General features: G+C 33.7%; 1 protein-coding gene across 2 annotated transcripts in view; it reads right to left on the bottom strand.

Annotated features, from left to right (window-relative positions):
- The window catches only part of MSH3 (mutS homolog 3), a 124198-nt gene that overhangs the window by 44446 nt on the left and 56385 nt on the right, over positions 1-23367 (bottom strand). For both annotated transcript variants that reach the window (XM_039874950.1, XM_039874952.1), the window contains 5 exons: positions 17603-17735; positions 10482-10669; positions 9585-9753; positions 4993-5057; positions 2526-2642 (listed from right to left, as the gene is read on the bottom strand). In XM_039874950.1, the coding sequence (XP_039730884.1) occupies positions 2526-2642; positions 4993-5057; positions 9585-9753; positions 10482-10669; positions 17603-17735 (672 nt within the window). The remainder of the gene's footprint in view (positions 1-2525; positions 2643-4992; positions 5058-9584; positions 9754-10481; positions 10670-17602; positions 17736-23367) is intronic.

Below are 23367 nucleotides of genomic sequence, written 5' to 3'. Positions count from 1 at the left end.
ATTTCAGCTAGTATTCTCTTTTTAGATAAAAAAACTTTAATATGTTTTTCTTATTTTGAAAGTAATATGTCTATTATAGAAAATTTTGAAATCACATATTTGTAAATTAAAATCTCCAGTTATTTTACCATCTAGAAATCATCAAATATTTGAGACTACATATTTTTATGAATAGACATTTCTCCAAAAAAAACACACAAATGGACAAGAAGCATATTAATAATATAATAAACATTTATATTTCATTGTTTAAATTCTAAAGATTCATATGCTATGCATATATGTGAATTTACACATACAGATTTGTATCATATTTTAATACTGTTTTGCATACTATTTAACACGGTGATATGTTTTATCATATTTTAATTACTGTTTTGCATTCTCTTTACTAATATATCATGGGTATCATATTCTTCTGTTATGTCATATTTAACATTAGCTCACTCTTAGCAGCTCTCGACTACATCAAAACAGTGATATGATGAAAGCTGAATTCTCCTGTGTTAATCTGGCAGCAAAGCCAGTCAGAGGGCTGATACGATAAAAAAGGTATGAGGTAATGGTGGGGTGCTAGATGAGAACAGGAGAAGAAAAGGCATATTAAAGAGATATTTCAAAGGGAAAAAAGACACACGATAATTTGATAACAGCTAAAGAGACTAAAAAGAATAATCAAGGATAATGCCCAAGTTTTTAGCCTGGAAGACCTGAACTTTCTTTAGTCTAGATGATACAGGGAGAACATAACCCAGATTTATAAAATCATGTATGTACTATGAATAGAATGAATATGAATTACCTCACCAAATCCTAGGACCCTAGAATGTGGCCCTTGAAACTTTAAAGGAGTAGCCTAATTTTCATGTTCTCAGCGATACTACTAAGGGAAAAGCCAGGAAAACTGAGAGACTCAAGGGCCCTGAAAACCCTCAAAACAGGAAACTGAAAGTAAATTGAAAAGGAACTGAATAAACCAATTTCCATCCTTGGATCCAAGAGTCTGAGTCGAGATAACCTAAAAAGACTCAGGATAAGTAAATTAGAATCTCTTTCTAATCCTATAATTCAAGACCCCTCTAGGCAAAAAGAGATGATACTAATCTTTTAAAAATTGTCACATATCTTTTGTGTTCTTTTTTTTTCACTTGTCAGATTGGTTACTTTAAATGGAATAAAGCTCCTTGAAGGGACCTCACAGAATACATACCGTTTAAGTTTATAAAGATAAAGATTAATAGAGGGATTTCTGTTTAGAGTGACGCCTACGAATTCATCACGGGCAGGCTTGACAGCCTGATGGTAAGGGGTACGCACCCCACTGCCAGTCACCCCAGGTTGAATCTGGGCTCCAGTCTTTAACCTTACGACCAACTTCTTATTTCCACATCTGACTTTATTCATTTATAAATTGGGAGCGATGATAATACTTAATTCCCAGGTTCTTGTGAGAAACAATCAGATAGTATACATAAAGTGCTTAGTGGTCCAGAGCCAGTGTCTACGGACTCATGAAAGTCAAATGCGCACATCTCTCCCAAACTCCTGTCCAGCAGTAGCTTAAAATCAGTCATGGTGGGAGTATTTACACTTTAGAAATCAGCAAATACTACAAACACTACTACTGTTCCAGGGCTAGCTGTTAATCATTTACCAGCACACTACTGACTTAAGCTTGTCAATATGAATGCATGAATATTAATAAATCTAGAATTTGAGATATTCTTTAAGACAAAGGCAAGTACTCTTCAAAACATCTCATATTACAAAAAAACAAAAAGGTGGGGGACTATTCTAGAATTAAATAGAATAAAGAGATATAATAACCAAATGCAATGTATAAAAATTGATTAGATCTTTTATTTAAAAATTTGAGGAAGGAAATTGAGAAAATTCAATGTATTCTTAAATTGATAGTAATTTCTCAGGTGTGATAACAGCATTAAGATTATATAGCATAATGCATTTATTTTAGAAGATCTATGCTTAAGTGTTGTCTAAAACTTCCAAATGTTTCTGAAAAAAAAAGTGTATGAGAGAGATATGAAACAAATACAGCAAAATGTTAACACTTGATAAATCTAGGTGAAGAGTACATAGGTGTTCATGTCAACTTTGTCACGGATTTAAATTTTTTAAAATAAAAAGAAAGGAAATATTTTCTTTAATTTAATTAAATGGAGATAATAAGAACCGCTAACACGTATTTGTCCAACGCTGAAAATGTTAACCCTTTGTATAAGAACAGTAAACAAAGTCCAAGGTGGGATTTCAAAAGGTGACTCTACTAAACATCCTTAGCAACAAAATGTTAGTACAGTAACAATAAGTATATTTGGTATCTCACCAAAGACTTAGATGACCTTACATTTCAATAGATTAAAAATAACATCAGAGAACACATGTACTCAACTATTTCATGGCAGATCACAAACAATAATCTCTACTTTTCTTTCTGATGGAAAGATTTTCCGGTCTATTTCTCATAGCAAAAAGTCAGATTATATTTTTCATTGTACACTCACTCTAGAAAATCAAGCCATTCAGCATTGCAGTCAAGGACTAGCTGCTCCCGGAGCTGATTCAGATGTCTGTAATTTTCTACAACAAAAGGAGAGTGAAAGCGGCTCACAGCTTTTGTGCTAGAAGAGAGGGAAAAACACAAATAGGAAATCAAGGTTACTAAGGAATCAGCAGTGCCATCACTTCAGAAAATTAAAGCAGTTATTTATTATTCTCTGGTGAACATGGAAAGTAAATAGCTGTAAATAAAGAACATTCTTTAATTATGGCCCTGAACTCTATTGATTCCTAAGATCTTCATTGTAAATAAAGTACTTAGAGTTCATAGGAGTTTGCTGGGGAAGCTTTTAAAATGCATTCAAATTATATCCATATGGCAAAGTCAAAGTTTAGAATTTTCATTTCAGAAGCAGAAAGCTTTTTTCTTAACTTATACTAAATAAAAACACTTGCTGTTTATTAAAAAAAAAAAATCAGAAGCAAATACAGCAAAATAAGTCCTGACAAAGCTGGGAGGTGGATACATTGGTAAAGGTCATATTATTCTTTATATTTTATACTTTTCTGTATGACTGAAGCATTTCGGTGAAAAAAATAAAAATATAAAGCATTACAAAGAATAGCAATGCATTAATTCAGGAAGCAAAGAGGAGTTCTTCACGATCTAAGTGTAGATTCACAGTGACCCTGGATGGGAAGAAACACCATGTGCTCCTCCTCCAGGCTTACGTATAATCTCTGCTCTTATTCAAGAAGCTATAGAGTACACCGCAGGGAGCTCCAAACCTGCCACTTATTGGCTAGCTATGTAACTCTGGGCAAATATAACTGACCTTCTCTAAACATCACCTTCTCCATCTATAAAACAGGGATAAAAGCGTCTACCTCATAGGTACTGTTGAGAGGATCAAACAGACAGCACTTAACAGAGTATCTCTATCATGAGTTAGGAGTTGTTCTGTGGTGATAGTGGTGGTTGTTACTGCTGTTGATGTTATTACTAGGATGAGACCTTCAAGGAAAAATGGTCAGAGTTGAGTGACAGGCAAGTGTACTCTGATCTTTGTTTGCTCCTCAATCGGTGATACGCTGTCACAATTATCCTTAATTTGGCAACTTACTGGACTAGGGGTAGGCCTTTTGCATTCAAAATACAATTAATTATATTCTAACCTATCCCTATCAAGAATCCAATGGCCAAAGAACAAATAAAAAATTACAATGAACCTTCCCCAAACCATCTTATTTATTCATTCAATTTACAACACTGAATTTTTAAAAGATTTACGCTTTGCTTGTTGCTTTTAAATTATGTCATCTAGATTTCTACGCAAACATATTTATCATAGCTTTCTCTTTTGACAAAACTCATTTAGTGAGATATTTCCATTATTGTTCTAGATGAACTAACATGATTTTTAGTAATTTCTCTTCATAAAGCATATTTCCATTCATTAGCAGTAGTATAGGACAAAAGAAAATAAAGAAAAAAATGCTCACAAAAAGAAAACAACATCTCCTAAAATCAACAATACCCAAATCTCAATTACAACTTCTGGTAACATATAGAAAAAAAAAGGATGGTATTTAGAGCTAAAGAAACCTACAAATGTGTCTTCAGCATCCTTTGACAGTGGCAATGGATAACAGTTTTCTTCTTTAGTTAAAATAATAAATTTATAACCATTCATACATCATGTCAAGATTTTCTTCCATCCTTAACATAGAGTTCCTCCATACCATCACCAGCTACTAGCCCCTCTTCTACTAAGGCAAATGTAACATTTTATCTCAAATTCATGCAAACATATTAATAAAAGTAGTAATAAATATTCCACAAAGGATACTGCTCACAGGAGGATATACTTCTCTAATATCACTTCTTTAAATGAGTCCCCTCTCTTGGGGATTAATGCCTAACCAAGGAAAAAAGGCAGATATAGTTCTCTAATTTTGTTCTTGATTAATTTACTTTCATCAATTCATGAATAACTCACAAAAGAGAAGATGTAATGAACTATTGTAACTATGTGCCACAGAAAGCATTAAGAATAAAGAAAGGCAGAGCTCAGTGAAGTAGAAAATGAAATTTAAGCTTCTTAAAAGAAATGTCAGGTATAGCATTCATCAAGAAGTTCAAGCAACCAAATTCATCTTATAATTGAAGTTTCCTCAACTTTTTTCCATTTCATGTGTTTAAAGTGTACTCTGAAGTATAAGAATAAAATAGTAATTTGCAAAACAAGAAAACAAATGTTACAAATAAGATACCTTTTGAAAAAAATGTTTTAAAATCAATGATAAAAAGAGTTTAGAATAATTTTTTCTTCGGTTAAAAGTTCCATTAAAAAAAAAGGGGGGAAGAATTGCTTTTCATGTCAGGATGTGGTTATTATCGGTCAGTAGCATACAGCTATACAGATGTCATTATAACTCATATTAATTTAAAAAATGTATTTTTAAACCTACCTTCCAACCTTAATCCAATCAGCTGGTATACAAGATACGGCAGAGTTCTTTATTTCAATCATAAACTAAAATAAATATAAATGAAAGATATTTAAATGATTAGTTATATTTTTAAAGCTTCCTCAAAATTGTGCTAAATATTAATCATAAATAGTAAATATTCTAAGTATTCTAAATAAATCCAGTATTGTTCTTGGGAGAGTTTGTATATGTCCATCCAACTAAATGTTATTAATTAGGGTTTCAATACTTGAGATAAAGTATAATTTGCATGAAGAAAAAAGTCTGTAATAAAGGATATGATTTAGCACTTTAATGTTTGTAACATCATTTTGTGCATACTATGAATGGTGATTTTTTTCAATAATGACTTATTTCATTTATTAGTACTCACTTAAGAATTCTATTACTCGGTAATAAGACTGAATTTCTAAGCACATAAAATTTTTAAATGTTCAATTATTAGACGTTACGCAAGTTTGAGATAAGGTTCCTCCCCTATTCTGAACAGGAGAATTTATTATAATACTTTTTATGCAAGGAATTTAAGTCCTCTAAAAGTTTCTTCATAAAGAAAGCACTGATTTCCCCAACTATTAAGGGAGAAGATATTTCTTCCTATGAATATTTTCTTTAAGTTTTCACCTATATGAACCTTAACTTTATGGATCCAACTGTGCTCTACAAAATAGCTTTTCTGAAATCATCCAGGAAGTAAGTGAAATCAAGTTCTTTCTCTCACACCTTTCATTTTTAGCATTCATAATATATCATTTCATCCTGTTTACATTCCTGTATTGTCATGAAATTCAATGTTTTATTTAAATAAATAAGTTTATTATGTACAGGATAGAACCCAGAACTCTGTGGCTGCTGGAAAAATTCCACGAAATAAATATCACTGATGGGAAAGATAAAATCACTTTTAAACTATGCTAAAAAAATTCCACTTAAATATTATTTTTAAATGTTCTGTGAGAGACATGTTGGTCTTTTTATAAAAATAATTCTGGTAAGAGCTATCCATGCCAAAGGCAAACAGAAAAATTTGGGAACACATTGGACCACTAATATTTGGGAAAGACACATCTTGATCCACAATGACTAACACAGAGCTCCACAGGAGTTACTGCCTAAGGGATGGTGCAAATTTTGAAAAGAAGCCCACTCTGCCTCAGCGAGGTCACTGGGCAGCCAGCAAGGCTGGTTTACTTAAGTAACTTGCCATTAACATTGCAGCATCAAGGATCTGGATTCAAGTCTGTACCTTACACAAGCTACAAACTGCTATTGGTCACAGCCTTTTGGAGCAGCTTATAAATGGTTTGGAGCATAACTGTTCAATTTGTAAGTATCGAGGTTCTACCTTAAGGACCACAGCCCCTCAAGCAAGCCATGTGTAGAGCCAATACAGGATGAAAACGGAATGAGAGTCAGGAAAGTCCACATGGACTTCCTGCCAGTTAAATCCCTGTGTCACTTGCTCAGACAGGGGCTGATCCTATGTGTCTTTTTTTCGTTCAGTCGTCCTAGGTTTTCAGCCTGTGTTTCTCCTCAGAATTGTTATTAAAGAGCAGTTTTGTTTTATTCTACACTGGTTATGGAAGAGGAAAGTCTCTATTTCTTTTTATAAACATCCTAAGAGTGAGCAGACAGGTCTTTTGTTTAAGGATTTTATTGCTAAAGAAAGGGAAACTAAAATTGGAAATTAACATTTATTTCAGAAATCTTAGAAAATTCTCACAGTAACTTTCCCTGCTCTATAGTTGATTTTGTTTCTTAGGTGTTGATGTGAGAAGTCTACCTTGATTTGTTCTAGCAATCTCTCATATTCTTCTCCTGAGATCCAATCCTGTCTTGATTAAATGTCGGATACTGTTACTCAAACTATTGCCTGTGATATCACTGGACTGGCATCATTGCTAACTTTGCTGTAATTCTTAACTCACTCCAGAAACTATTTTGTTTTTCCAACATCACACTTAACCCATTCCTACTTCTCCCCCTTTTCTTTCTCACTCTCTCTTAAGAATTTTAAACTATTTTTTTAATGAAGAAATAAGATTTAACAGAGAATGCTTTCCACGTCTTAAACATACTAAGCAGATATCTGGATATGAAATGTTGTGCATTAATAAATTTTTTTCCTAGAGATTTCCAATTCTTTTTTCCTTCTCCTTAAGAATAATAATACTTATCAATACTTCCCCAAATCTAAATATCACCCCATATCCAATCCATATTTGATTCAAGATTAAGAGAAAATTCTCCATATAATAACAAGATCTGTGTACCATGTGGGACTGCTTTTAAAAATTACAAAAGTTCCATGCATAGAAGTAAAACTTTAGACAGAACAGAAGGGTGTAATAAAATAAGAAGCATGTATATATAAAATGAGGGTTTTCCTCTCTTCCCTTCCTCACTTGTCAGAGGCAATCGCATTTGACAGAATCTATTCTCAATCCTTTAAATATCCCTAAATAATTTGCTGCTACCTGTAATAGAATCTTTTAAACAAAATTTGATTATGACAATGCTGAATATTTAGAATTTATGTGGTGTTTGAATAGAATCACTAATTCTCAAAAAAATGATGTGATTCTGCATTAATGTACTATGAAAATTCTAGAGGATTTTAAAAACCAACAAGAATTCATTCTACTGTTAATAACTGAGAAATTTCTTGCCTCAGATTCATCGCCTTAACCTAGTAAAGGTTAAGTAAAGAATAATACGATAATTTGTCTCTCTCCATAATCAATTGTAATCCAATTACTTGATCTCCACGCTGTGCTTTTTCTTAAACTTTAATGCTATATTCATAAAGAATAACTAGTTTACTATCCCCTCTATGAATTCTTGATTATTTTTTCCATTTTTACTTAAAAAGTGCCAATGGAACTCAAGACTATCTTCCCAAGACTTATGTTTTATTTTAGTTGAATAGTACGAGCTCTAAAACGTCCAGATTTTATCAAATAAAATACGTGCTGTTGATAATCCCTTGTGTTAATATTCACGCACAGAGTGAAATATAACATGGTAGAAAGACTGGAGTCAGGCAGACCTGGGCTGGAATTGAGCTTCTGACCTGCGCAACTTACCTACCTATTCCAGTTCTCTTTCTAAAAACTGGACTAACCCCTTCTTGTGTTGCGACAAGGATTAAATTAGATAATATATGTAAAGTACTTAGAACTGTACTAGGCTTTAACAAGTGCCTAATAAATGGTAACCATGTTGTTGTTGTTGTTGTTGTTACTTGAGTAATATTTGTATAATATTTTCTAATTAGAAAGCACATTCATGTATTTTAACACAATTGGTCTTCCTGGTAGTCTTATGACAGAGGTGACACAGCATGTAAGTGGTAGAATTGGCACTTACACTGAGCTTTCCCCACTGTAATACCAGATAACCACTTTTCTACTACATATTTTTTATTCATGTTATCAAGCAGTTTTGACCCTCTCATTTTCAACACATTGCCAGAATAGTGGCACTTAGGTCATGATTGCACGGTAAAACCACAACGTACGATTAAGTATTCAGTATTTGCCTGTTCAGGGGGTGGAAAACCAAGCATAAGTACTGTCATATCACTTTTCTGTTATATAATTATAAGTTCTATGTAAAATACGTTATGAAATATCTGCCCAAGTATAATACCTTAATAATTTTAATCCAGGAAACGGGCTAACTTAATTAATGGTCTATTAAATGGCACAAGATTAACAAACATTTTAATAAAGATTATAACTTACTGTAGAGCTTATTTCAAATAATCACATAAATCAACAATCTTTTGGCCAGATATATAAAGCAATGTTCATCCTATAGAAATTATTCACAAATATCCTCATCTGCTATTTTAACAAAGGAGAATTTCTCAAATTCCTTCACAGGTGGAATCTTTATATTTATTAAACACAAGATATGAAAGTAGAATGCCTCAAGACTCAGAACAGACTAACAGGTAAAAGCATACTTTGTCCTATTTCTCATTCAGATATTAAGATCAAATTTTAAACAGAAGTACACATACCAATAATATATTGAAACAGCACCACAATCTTATAGAAGACTCACTCAACATAGTTTCTCACTATAGTTCTGTTTTTGTTTATTTGCTTTTTGTTTTTTTAGCAGCTATCCTAACTTCAGAATGAAGTCCTGCCATTTAACCACTGTTCCATCGAATCAACCCACGTGGTTCACTGTGCATCATCTCATCATCTGCAAGCAGGAGCTACAGACTAACTTCTCTCTCCTGGATTTAGGGTAAGTGAATTCCATAAGTTAATATCTACAATAGTCAAGGTTTCCCATAATATAATTTTAACAGATAACATTAAAACACATGTAACAGTAAGTTTCATGATTTTACCAAGAAACTACAGTAAATAATAAACAAAACACTTATTAAAATAATTCTTATTAAAACAAGGTATTATAACATATTTCTAAGGAACAAAACAGAAAAACTGAAAAAGATATTTTCATCCTATCCTCATATTTTTGTTTGCATTTTAAAATATCTTTTCTACTTTGGGAAAACTAATGCAAAATAAAAGTATGTTTGACATTACCTCCTGTCCTGATACTGTCACATATTGTGCAGAAGGATTTTTTAGTATTTTTCGTATTTCTTGCAAATGTATTTGGATCTTGTCAGTAACCCCTTGAATTTCATCCTTTCTCCTTTTTATCAAAGGGAAGTCAGAAAGGTCTTTGAATAATTCAGTTTTATCTCCAATTCTAGAAAATGAAAATACATACATTGAAGTATATAACTTATACCAGTCATCAATTATTTTTCGCAGCAGGATGAAAAACCAAAGGGTTGGAAGTCAGGAAAATTGCCTGACTTTTATGGGTAAGGCTCTTAATTTATGAGTAAGTTTCTTAATTTCTCTGAAGACAGACAAAATAACACTAACATTTTTGTTTTGCAAGTTCATGATTCCAATGGTAAAACCAAGAAATAAAATTAAATATTTGTTGTTTGCCTATTCAGAAAATAAACACAAATATAAATATTGCCAAAATGTCTCTCTTTTATGGAGAGTTCTTGGTGAGATGAACTGTAAAATGACTAGATCTTAAAGGATAAGTTTGTTTCTGTAGTTTCTAACTATAAGGCCATCCCTGGATGTCTAATAAATGAGTACAAGATGCCATCTGACGTCCATTTTGGGATTAATAAACTGCTACTGCTTGCTCTGTCTGGACATCTTTTCATCATCTGAGTAAGTAAGTACCACCTCTGTCCTGGATGATGAACTGTCTAAATTTTAGACATTAAAATGTTACTTCTAGCTGTAACGTAAAGCCTTTAGTATCTAGTCATAATTCTAATTTCACATGCGACTTCTTTTATTATTTCTAGTGAAGCTTAACAATCCACACATCAAATGGCAAATTCATTAGGACAAGCCAATTAAAACTTTCACTGCTGGAAAGGAAAACCTTGGTCTGCTACTTACTTGGCAGCTTGTTCATTAAGTATCTTTAAGTAATGTTCCACTGGACTGAGAAGTTCAGGAATTTCTAAAATAAATGTCTGGAGCAAATCTGACTGAACGTGGGAATTAACAGCAGGTATTAATGCTTGAAATTCTGACTTCAGGTGATAAAGGGCTTTGACAATCAAAAAGAACTCTTGTGTAGAACACTGAAAATAAAAATATTTATAACTTAAATAATGTTACATAAAAATGAAATTTAATAGTGATCTTTTTAAAGTTACAATCAAAATAAAAGAAACCTTTAATTTATTCTATAAACCAGTTATTTGAAATAAAATACTGTTGATATCTTGTAAATGTTAAATCAATATTTTAAATACTTTACAAAACAATATTTTAAAGCTATAAGGAAAATAATTTGAGACAGAGGTAGTAAAGTCAATACTTGCTCAGTATGTTTTCAAATACACTGACCATATAGCAAAAATACAGTAAACAGTATCAAAAATATAAAGGGCAATTCTGGGGAAATATTTGATATGAGAGATAAAGGGCAAAATTCCCCCACATATAATGAGCTCTTAGAAATCTTACATGGAAAAGATAAATAATCCGAAGAATATAAACTGAATATGCTGCTCACAGAAAAAGAATGTCCAATAAGCACATGATTAACCCACATAATTAGGATAAGCTAATCAAAAATACAAGATAGCATTTTTCACTTATCAGGATGTCAAAGATCTAAAGGCTTGGTAAAGCCAAGTCACACATGGTGTTAAAAAAAAAAAAGACATATTTTTTCTATACTATTAGTAAGAGGGATAACCTTTTGGAAGAACAATTTGGCATATCTTCATAGTAAACAAGTACAAATGCCCTTTGACTAATCAATTATATTTTTAAGAATTTAACTAAAAAATACTTAACGAGTAATGAAAAAATATGTGTATCTGAATATTTATAGTAAATTGTTTGTAATATTAAAAAGATGAATAAAAAACAAATATCCAGCAACTGAGATCTTATTAGGAAAAACTCATACAATGTAATACTATGAAAACAGTTTAAAAATTAAGACATCTATACATACTGATGTATACAGATTGATACAGAACTCCATAATTTCAACATACATTAATTATACATAGTATACGTTCATACTCTATACCAAATATATCTACGCAACAAAATTTCATTTGTAATTCTTTAGGTTATATTCATTATTCCATAGAAATAAAAATGTAAATAAAAAAATTTCTGAAAGGGTATACATGTAACTTATTCTAGTTACCTGTGGGTAGTGAGTATGTGGGGGTAGTGGAGGGAGACTTTTCGCTCTTCATTTTATACCTTTATACACTATTGTAATTATTTAACATGATCATAAATAATTTTTACATTGGAGCTTCTGAAAAAGAGAGTGGGCTAAATATGTGCATCTAATTTCACTTTATCTTGAAACTACAGTCAAAGATTGTTTAACCAGGCATAGAATCACAAAAAAAACTAGGAGAAAAGGCAATAGCAAAACATCTTAGAAGCTATAAAGTAAAAAAGTAAGTTGAAATTGACTTAGAAGACTCCAGGTATTTAAATCTTAAGCTGGCCCTGAGAAAAATGAGGGCCCAGCCTAAGTTACACCAAGAATCCTAAAAGACTCAGGAACTGGTGGCACAAATTATCTCTGGAAATGGATGTTGGAAGGGGTGGGGGTAGAAAAGGATAGGTTCAAAGTGATTTAAAAAGCAATTAAATCCCTCGACCTCCTATTCCTTTCCATGCCACAGAGCAACCACCACTCTCCCCCACTGCAGAAGACTAGCTATATTCTCTGGGAAAGATAAAACATAGGCTATAGGAACCAGCTTCAGGCATGGTGAAGGATAAGGACATCACCAAAATCCAGGGATTAAAGAAACAGTTACAAACTGAACGTTGAGATTCCCAGTTGTCCCCATCCAGCGCCCAGAACATTGTTATACTAATACCCTGAGTTAAACAGAATATTGCAATCATGACACAAAAATGAAATGCTATGAGGAAAAAAAGAAAATTCAGAGAATAATAAGAAAATAAGAAATTCTTAGAAATTAACTGTGATAGTAGAAATAACAAATTCAACAGGAAAGGTCAAAGATAAAAGTGATGAAATTTTCAAGAAGGTAAAGTAAAAGTATAAAGAGATGGAAAATACAGGAGTTAGATAATCAGTACAGCAGATTCAATGAATTCAAATAATAGAGATGCAGAAAGAAAAAAAAAATCAAAAAAGTAATTCAGGAAAATTTCCCAGAACTTCAGGATTTAAGTTGCTAGAGTCAAAGAACCCAATACAATGAATGAAAACCAAACCAAATCGTGGTATATTTCATGACATATTTGAGATGATTTAGGGACAAGGAGAAAATCTTCCAATTTCCAGAAGGAGAGTGAGGAGAAGAGAAGAAACAAAGAAATCACATGAAGAATCAGGAATCAGAATGACTTCAGACTGTTCGACAATAACAGTAAAAGCTAGAAGACAATGGAGTAACAAAATTCTAAAGGAAAATAATTTATAGCCTAGAATTTTATAATCAAAAGACCAAAAACTGTAAAGAGTAGAAAAAGACATTTACATCTGATATCCTCTCTCACGATGCTTTTAGAGGATGTATTCCACACTCCACCAAAATAAAGGAATAAACCAAGAGGAAGACACGGACACAGAAAACAAGAGAGTCAGTTCAAGGGAAATAAAGGGAATCTAAGAAGGTAGCTGCACAACAGGTATAAAGGGCAACCAGTCCAGGTTGGATTGGGTCAGGAGGTTCAGGAAAATAAAACTACTAAATATTTGATGAAAATAAATATCTTGAGATAGGGCGATATAGGGTTGAGTTAATAAGTATACAAAAGAAGTGGTATATATAAAATGAATTAATGCTAAAAACATATTTAGAAAGTTAATTATTAAGAAATGAAGTAAATTATGCAGAAAAATAAGAAGTTAGGTCCAACTAAACGAAAGTTGTGTTTTAAGTGTATCATAAAGCACCTCTTCTCCAGAAAGGCCACTGTATGCTGAGAAAGATACATACACCAAGCTCGACTATTTGTATAAATATGGAGTCTAGAAGCTTTTTGGCCAATAGTCACTTAATGATACATTCTAACTACACCAAAGAACTAAAAATAAACATTTTCAATAGAATTTATGAATAATAATCTCTTATAATTACTGTAATTTGAAAGGCAAGAGGGGGATTATTTCTTCATGTTCAGACATGATGAAAAGTTTAAGTCAACAACAGAAGCAGATTAAAAACCAGAAGTGCTTTGCAATCAAGTCCTAAGTACCCAAGGAGAGCTGTTTTCAAGTTCCTTTCAGTGGAGCTACAAGAAAGCTGAAGATAAGGGTTAAGCAGCTGTTAACAAAGTCACTCGTGTTCAGCCCCATTTCCAGCAGCAAACTTGTGTGTGGAAGAGCTTCAGAACAGACCTGCAAGTGCACAGGCAAAATGTCACAGAACTGGAAGGGCCCCAACCTAGGATTCACACTGAAAATCTGACTCTGGCAAAGAAACTATTCTCACCTGCAAAATTCTGGAATCACTGTCATTTCAACATTTACTAATGCTTATTATCCTTTAAAAGTATTCACCAACCTTAGCAGTCTTGTGTCACTTTCTTATAAAAATAGTTCTTAAGCAAAGTTAATCGGTTCCTGTGACTGGCACTATTTTCTAAGATTTGAATTTGAAGTTCTGTCAAAAGAAATGTTTATTTTATTTCAGTGTCAGCCTACTTGGGATCCTCCTATTATCATCATAAAAATACCTATTTGTGCCTATTCCATGGCACTTTCCACACAGCCATATGGCCTAGGCTTACCACTTCCACGACATCCAAACAGTGTTCCTTACCATTTTATGAATTTCATATAACTGGCACAGTCTGTACCCAGGATATCACTCACCATTTGGTGCATAGTGTAATCTAATGATAAAGAACAGACATGTGTTTGATGGTGGGTTCCAAGAGCCAGCTAACTAATATATAAAAATTTGGTTTAAAGCTTTTAGACTTCCTAATGATTTGGTTTGTTACCATATTATTTCTAATTTTCACTTTTCAAACCAATCTTGAGGCACATTCTTGTGTAAACATTAAAACAGCAACAAGGTACAGCTCTTCAGTAAGTTATAAGTTCCGTTAGTAAAGTATATTTTGAAATTCTAAAATTAAGGTCATTCTTGCTCAACATATTGGTTACTTTTAAAATGATTTAGATTCTATACTATATAATCTCATATGTAGAATCTAAAAACAAAAATCAAAAAATCAACGACATAAAAAACTCATAGATACAGAGAACTGGTGGTTGCCAGTAGCAGAAGTGGGTGAAATGGGTGGATGGTCAAAAGGTACAAATTTCCAGTAATAAAATAAATAAGTCATGCTAATGTAATGTACAGCATGGTAATGGCAGTTAATATTGTATTATATGTTTAAGAGTTGCTAAGAGAGTAGATAGATCTTAAAGGTTCTCATCATAAAAGGGAAACTTCATGTACTGTTGGTGGGACTGTAAATCAGTGCAGCCACTAAGAAAAACAGTGTGGAATCTCCTCAAAGAAATTAAAAACAGGACTACTATATGACCCAGCACTTCCACTTCTAGGTATTTATCTGAAGAAAGTGAAAACACTAATTCAAAAAGATATATGCGTCCCTATGTTCACTACAGCATTACTTACAATAGCCAAGACACAGAAGCTAAGTGTCCATTGATAGATGAATGGATAAAGGAGATGTGGTACATATACAATGGAATATTACCCAGCAATAAAAAAATAAAAAAATAAATGAAATAGCATTTTCAATGACGTGGAAGGACCCACATGCCATTATGCTAAATGAAACAAGTCAGACGGAGAAAGACAAATCCCATATGATTTCACTTAAATGTGGAAGCTAGAAAAACAAAATGAACCAACAACACTAAACAAAAACAGACTCGCAGAAACAGAACAAACTGAGGGGAAGGAGGTGGGAGGATGAGTGTAAAAGGTAAAGGGGAATGAGAGGCAAAAACTTCCAGTTATAAAATAAATAAGCCACAGAGAAGTAGTGTGCAGCACAAGGAGTACAGCCAATAATACTGCAATAACCTGGTACGGGACAGATAGTTATCAGACTTAGCTTGATCACACTGTAAGATATATAAATGTCAAATCACTATGTTGTACACCTGACACTAATATACTATTTTATGCCAGCTATACTTCAATAAAAAATTTTTTTTAAGTTCTCACATAAGAAAAAAACTTTGTAACTGCGTGGTGACAGACGCTACCACAATATATACGTATATCAAATCATTATGCTGTATACCTGAAACTAATAAAATGTTATGTGTCAGTTATATGTCAATTAAAAAAAGAATTAGATTCTTACCTTTAACCAGAGTTTTTGAAATTTATAAATACACAAACCTTATAAAACGCAAACATCAAAGTCAAGTTTAAAGAGAGGCAACAAGGCATAAGAAATCACAGCAGCATGGAATGAGGCTGCCATCTTGATGCCATAAATACTTTGATTAGCTCTTTTGATTTGCAATTGATCATTTTTCCAGCTTTGCTTCTATTTTCTCTTGAGAAAAACAAAAATCTGACATCTGTCAGTGAATCCTTTCAAGTAGTAAAAAAGGCATGGTGGTTGGAGATCTGTTGCTTGATTGTGGGTAGTACTAGCTGGTTGTCAGGCACTGGGCCAAGGACACAAAATAACAAATGGTTTGACATCTACTCTGTAACCTCAAAAATGTCAATCATAAAACTTTCGACTATCAACATAGCCTCTGCTATTGCCAGCAAAACAACAATCCAGTGCACCAAATAATGGAACAATAGATGCCACTGACCCGATAACCAACTCAAACATTTTTTTTTTCCTAGGAATTAGTATTCCCAATTCTGGCTTGTTCTTTGTTTTCAAATTTAGCTGAAGCATATGGAACAGTTACATAAATCCTTTTGGGCACTGCAAGTATTCTCAGAAGCAGTACTTACCGTTCTAGTAAAACTTTGTAGGGGGAAAAAAGCCTAAACGAAGTAAAGACTAATGAAAAACCGGTCACAGCTAAAATTTGGCCTTGTAAAAATTGTTCTACAATAACATTATGAAATTGGCAGGGATTTACATTTGAGCAAAAAATAAAATTTGCTTATGTAGGGACAACCAAGAACAAAATGCAATGGCAGTCAAAACTAATACATCAAAAATGGTAACGTCCAAAAGTATAACCACTAAAAACCCAGTCAAGGGACCTTGGGTCAAATACTCATTCTGTCACTCTCAGGTTACTAACCCTCTCAGCAGCAGCATTTTAGCCAAGCTGCTGCGGCAATATATACAAATGGCAATATACATAATCTCCCATCAGTAAGGTGGTAAAACATGGTATTGGCGGAATCTCATAGTTTTTACAAGGAACAAAGGGTCTAATGTAGGCGAAAGACTTCTGCAATAGATATAACAAAAGTTTATCAATAATTGTAACTGACAGTTCTTTTTAAATTTTAGCCCTATTTTGAGGATAAAGTATTTCCCTAAGTGCAAAACACCTGACTTGTTATTTTTATGACAAAGTATAAAGCTTAAATGATGAAAATCAAAATAATGCTTTTAATTTACCTTCAATATCTAAATTTGTTTGTATATAAAGACCACCAGAAATATTATAGCAACAGATTTTTCCTTTGATTAAGTCAAATAAGAAGCTGTTCTGAGGTCAAAAGAAATCAGGTATCTGTTTTTAAAAGTAGCTAGTCTAAGTAAATTTCCTTTTTGATGACAGTTTTCCATATTTTGCGGCTGAAACATGAGATTACCCTGTATTATAACAGAAGGGCCTCTATGCATTGCTATAGTTTACATAAGGGGGCAAACTTTACTTTTCACAATGCAAACACTGGAGTAATCTTAATTTGTGCAATGAAAATTTCTGAGGATTCTCTCATGTTATCTGCAAGATTTTACAAAATAAGTAACAATAACAATAAAGCTCTGAGATGTTTTCCTTTAGTATCTGGTGTCCTCATGCTGAGAAACATGATCAGTTTTAATCATTTGACTTTTGTCACACTTACTTTTTTGTGATAAATGCTACAGAGTCCTCTCTCTATGTCAGGCAATTTACGTAGATGATTTTCTATCTGATCAAACACACTGGATTCTGAATGGAGAACTTCAGATACTGCGTCAAGCCGATCATTTATTTTCCTGTGAGAACAGAGTAATATCAATGATCAGATATGTAAAGAATTCAGACATTTTCCACTCTAAAGCCCAGTGCTGTGATACACCACTCAGAAAAACACAAAGGAGATTCCTCCATATCTCTGGCCCTTATTGAGCCTCATCATTCGAATCAAAGAGCAGATATCACACAAGGAGAGTCATTAGGTAGGGCACACTGGCTCATCAGGTTTTCCTTTCCTCCTGGGCCGACACTCGGAATACACTTCCCAGCCTCCCCTGAAGTTACATATGTCCATGTACCTGAGTTTTAGCCAATGAAATGTGGGTAGGAATGATTAAGCCATTCCTAGCCCTCCCTGGTCCATAAAATCACCTATGTGATCTTACACATTCACTCTCTTCCTCCTTTGTCAGCTGGATGCTGAGCCCAGGGCAATCTTATTGATTCCATCAACCTGGGTCCATGAATAGAGCAAAAAAATCCTCCACTCCCACATCCACTACCAAATGGACTTTATATTAGCAAGAAATAAACTTTTATTGTATTTAAACCACTGAGATTGAAGATTTATTCGCTATAGTTGCTTGCATTACTTTGCCTACTGTAATAGGTTTACAATGGGCAACCAGATTTTCCTCTCTGACTGAAATGACTGACCATCTCAGTCAAAAAAAAACAATCCATTCAGTTAACAAGCTGCTTTGACAGAAGACAAGGTGGTGGTGGTAGTTGAACTGATCAACTGACTGAAATGGGAGTAGACATACCAAGCCTACTGAGCAAAGACTGGGAACAGCAGTAGAAAGTGCAGAAGACATGACATCAGCAGACATGGGAGACTAGGGTTGCAGGATTTTATCCATGGCTATACACTAAGTGATAGGCTGTTTGGGAAGAAATGGTGAGGCTCTGTCGACTTAAAAATGTTAACCTGACTGACTAAATGTGTCCTAAATGAGATGTGGTCCATCTAGTACCTATAAACACCAAAGGCCTACACTAGGGATAATGGCCACATGTGGTGTTAAAGAGTGAGATAAGGAAAGCTATCCATTGGATAGCTGGCCCTCAGTAGATGTGCTTTTGAATGAATGAACAAGCAAGCAAATGAAAGAATGAACTGACATTTGGGGGAAAGGGAGACATCGGCCACTGAATACACATCTGTTTATCAAAGTTCTGCTGCTATCGCACCTGTTGATGTGAAAGGGCGAACCTTACAGCAAATCCTCCCTATGTGACTGTGAAATTGAGTACTTTGCAGATAACTGGGTGCTTTTATCTTTATGATACTTATAACTATCCTGTGAGGCCGTGCATGTTCGTGATACAGATACTAATTTCAAGTCTCATTTCTGTTCCACTTTTCTCTGGCTGGAGAACAGGCATTCAGTTTAGCATGACACAGCAGAACAAGCCAGAGATCTGTGGACACATGGACTGGCTCCTCCATTCTCAGTGGGATGGCCTCTTAAGTCTATCCATTTCTCTCCATCTCTACTGCCATTACACTAGCCTAAGTAAAAGATCATTTCTCACAAAGACTACTAAAACAGCCTACTAACTTTCCTCCCCACATCCACTTGTCCCTTTTTCCATTCTCCGCACTGTACCCTGAGAGGTCTTCCTAGAACCCAAATCTGTTCATGTCATACCTCTGCTTTAGCTCATCAACAACTTGCCATTAACCTTAGACTCAAATCCAGAACCTTTAAATGACCTACAAGACAACTGATCCCCTGCTTATCTCTCACTTCAGACCACCTGTCACTCTCTTCTGCTCACTCTAAATTTTAGTCAGACTGAACTTTCAAATATCTTGGTCACTCCAAATTCTCTAACATCAGGGCTTTCTAGTTTACTGCTCACTCTACCTTGAAGACTTTTCCTTTTTCCTATCACCTACCAGCTCCATTTTGTTTGGCAAATTCCTAATCACCCTTCCTCTGAAATGGCTTTCTAGATGCATTAGAACAGATTTAATCCTCTGCCATCCTTTTGCATACCACTCTCTCTATTTTCTTTCCATGTGGAAATCAAAATTTTATTTATTTCTTCACTGCCCTTTGCACTTAACTAAACTGTAAGCTCAGTAAAAACAGGGATCATATCATCATTCCCACAGTTCTGGGACCACAATATATACTCAATAAATAGTTGTTGAATTCAATTCAATTCAATTCAATTCCAAAGACTACACATAAAGTAAATCAAGATGAGGTTAAAAAAAAATTAAAAATTAAATTTTCTTTGCATAAGATTGTTGTGATAAAATTAATCAATGTTTTACCCCAACATTTACCCAAAATGCTATACAAATATAAAGTTTTATTTTAATAACTCATTCCTGCATAAATGAAAGATGGCATCAATTGGAATAGACTAAGATGATGCTACAGATGGTATGAGGACAGATAAAATAATGCCATCTGTGAATGTATAAGACAGCCTACAAAGATAGCTACTCTCAAAAATTATAAAAGTTGTTGTCTGAGATATGAAAGGATAAAAGCAAAAGAGGTTAATAAAAATCATATTTATCATATTTATGAAGTCCAGCATAAGATTTTTCTAAAACAGACACAAAACTATACATTTCTTAGGTTATGCTAAGTTTGTTTGCAATCTGGGAAAATACAAAGGTAGCTGCTTTTATTTTAGCCTAGTGACAGCACAGGCAAAAGCTTGCTCACTATGATTCATTTTGGTTTTAACCCAGCCTTCATTGTTGAGGTAATAGCTTGGAGATTAATAATTTGGGCTGAGAAGGCAGATGAACTCAGTCCTAATCCAGGCTTTACCATTCAAGAGTTATTTAGCCTTGCCCTAGTTTCTCCACCTATAAATAAGAATAATAATGGTCCCTAACTCATAGAGTTTTTACAAGAATCCAGTTAAATAATACATGTTAAGCACTTAGCACAGTGCCTGGTACATAGTAACAACTCTATACATGCTACGGTTACCATCTTCATTTTTATGGTGATCATTATTGGCTTACAAAATTTGTTTGGTAGATTCTACAAAGAACAGCATGTGAGAGGGAAGAAATATCACCCAAACTATGTTTGGAAATAACTATGTGTAGTCATAACTTAAGACACGAGCATGCAAAAAAGTATTTTATGTAAAGTGAACAAGGAAGGATTACTCAAGGAAAGCTAGTTCTAGGATCTCGAATGCTAAATCCGACTAGTAGAAGTGACTTAAAGTACTATGTTGAGATTGGTTAGTAGGCTGCACTGAAAAAGAATGCCATAACTGATTACAGATGCCTAACATAGGCAGGGAGAAGGTGAAATGGTGTATGGCACTGTTTACCACAAACCTCTCATCATTGGACAGCTATAATTCCACTTATATCTCCTATGAGCATATCAGAATGCAAAGGAATGAAAATTATTTCTAATCAAGTTTTTTAAATAAAACGATTTATATATCTTAGAACTGTTCTTTAGTTAGCAGGAGTAATAAGACTTTCCAAATAACTGTAATAAGTCAATATGTAAGAACACTAGAATAGAGAAAATTTACTTTGGTGCAATCAATAAGAGAGATTTGGTGACTCTAACAGTCAACAGGACAGGAACTAGCAATGTCAATTAGATGATAGTAAAGGTACTATTCCAAGATGTTCTATGGTATTCTACAGTTGATCTTACAAAATGATACATTCTAAACGAATGAAAAGACACCTGAGTCATTTCTTTACATATGACAAAAAATAATTAACTTGAGGTTCTGGGAATGACAAAGATTTTTCTTTATCACCAAACCCCAAGGACTAAATGTGGGTGTCACTGGAGTCCTTCACATTTGAAGATGAACTAGGTGATGATGTTAGTATTTGTTGTGTGTGGCTGTCACTAAGAAACGCAATGTGTGACCTATAGCTATTGCCAATGTAAGGACATGTGATAGAGTCTGTACCTGCTGAATGCTATTCATAGAGATGCTCCTATAATTCTAACACAAGGTTATCTGGGGGGAAATGTTAAAATACAAACTGGTGGGGAAAGGTTGGTTTTTTTGTTATTCTAATTTTTTTCTGAAAGGGTTGCTTTAAAAGAAATATAATGAAATTCACACATTAACACATTGGTCATGTGATACGGCTAAACCAACTACCTAAACAGATTTCTAGTAGAAACATAAATTATAAGCCCTTTCCTAGGACCTAAGCATCATTACTTGGATCTACCCAGCTTCACATTTCATATATGCCATTCATTCAATTACTGAGTGCTTTCAAGTACCAACTATAGGAGGAGTGAAAGATGAAGGGTGAGAGTGTGATAGCAGAAGCTAGAAAGGTAAGCAGGGTCATGTGAGTAATGCACACCACATAGAAATGTTGACTTTATCCTTACAGCAATGGAAGCCAATGGCTAATGTTTGAAAGGACTTAAGAACAGTAGTAGGAAAGCTGATTAGAAGGCTGTTTCAGTAACCTAGGTGAGTGATGTTCATGATATGAATGAACTTAGGTAGAGGATATAGAAATGAAAAGGGGCCATAGTTTCAAGAGATATTAAGGATGTAAAATTAATGAGAGCTGTTATTGATAAGGGAGGTAAGAAGAAGTAACTTGGGTAATGAGATGCACTGTGATGCCACTCACAAATCTTATGCTCAAAACCTTACACATCATGAAAGAAAGGTTTTATTTTATTTATGAAATTACATTCTAAAGAACAATTAAGAATATTTACCTTGTTACAAATGGTAAATCACCCAAGAAGCTTTTAATGATTTTTATTACTTGTGTTCTGATGAGGCATCATTTCTACCGATAGACAATTTGCCCTTTCAAAATATTAAACAGAACAATTTTCTTATAGCTACTCTCTATTATCAGTACAGGCCACAAACCTGAGTCTTTGAAAAGAACATGACTCCTGCCTTTGGTAATGATGGGAATGGGTACTTTCAGACCATCCTTCCCACTGAGAACAATTTCGAAAGCCAAATAAAACATAAAAACATGTTTGTAAAAGCATCGAAGAACTAACAAAATGGTAAGGAATAACCATACCAAAATTTAAAAGAAAGAGCCCAGAGAAATAATCTAGCACTCAAAGCTACTTTTGCACTGAAGAGGTATGCCAAACGAATCTGCTATAAAAATGAGCTTGCTTCATAAGAAAGGTGAATTTTCAGTCTGAGTTGGTATCATTTGAATGCACTAAAACATCAAACATTGAACTTGAATTAAGATGGTCCCAGACTGGTGGTGCCAACAAGAATCTGGCAGAAGCAAGTAACAATCCTGTCTAGGAGAAAGCACCTTCATCCTAGCCTTCACATTACTCTTAAAAATATATTTCCAAATAATATAACCAGTACACAAAAAGAAATCAGATGAGTAAGAATCAATAGAAACAACAGACAATAAAAATAGACATGCAAACTATCAAGCTTTGAGGGGAAGGGAGGCCTGAATGATTAAAAATACTCAATAAATCCAAGAGAAATCACCAAATGAAAGCAAAAGAAGCACAGATGAGAAAATTAGGAATCAAATCAGTTATGTAATTGTCCCTCTGTGCTACACTCTAGGTAATTACTTCAAATATTATCTTGCATTTTAGCTATTGCATCTATTTCTATTTAACCAATTCAGTGTTGCTAAAAGCTGTATGTGGTTCTTTT

The sequence above is a fragment of the Pteropus medius genome, unplaced genomic scaffold (assembly GCF_902729225.1).
Source record: "Pteropus medius unplaced genomic scaffold, Ma_sr-lr_union100, whole genome shotgun sequence".
NCBI lineage: Eukaryota > Metazoa > Chordata > Mammalia > Chiroptera > Pteropodidae > Pteropus > Pteropus medius.
The sequence above is the reverse complement of the archived record's forward strand: the minus strand, read 5'-3'. Positions and strand labels throughout refer to the sequence as shown.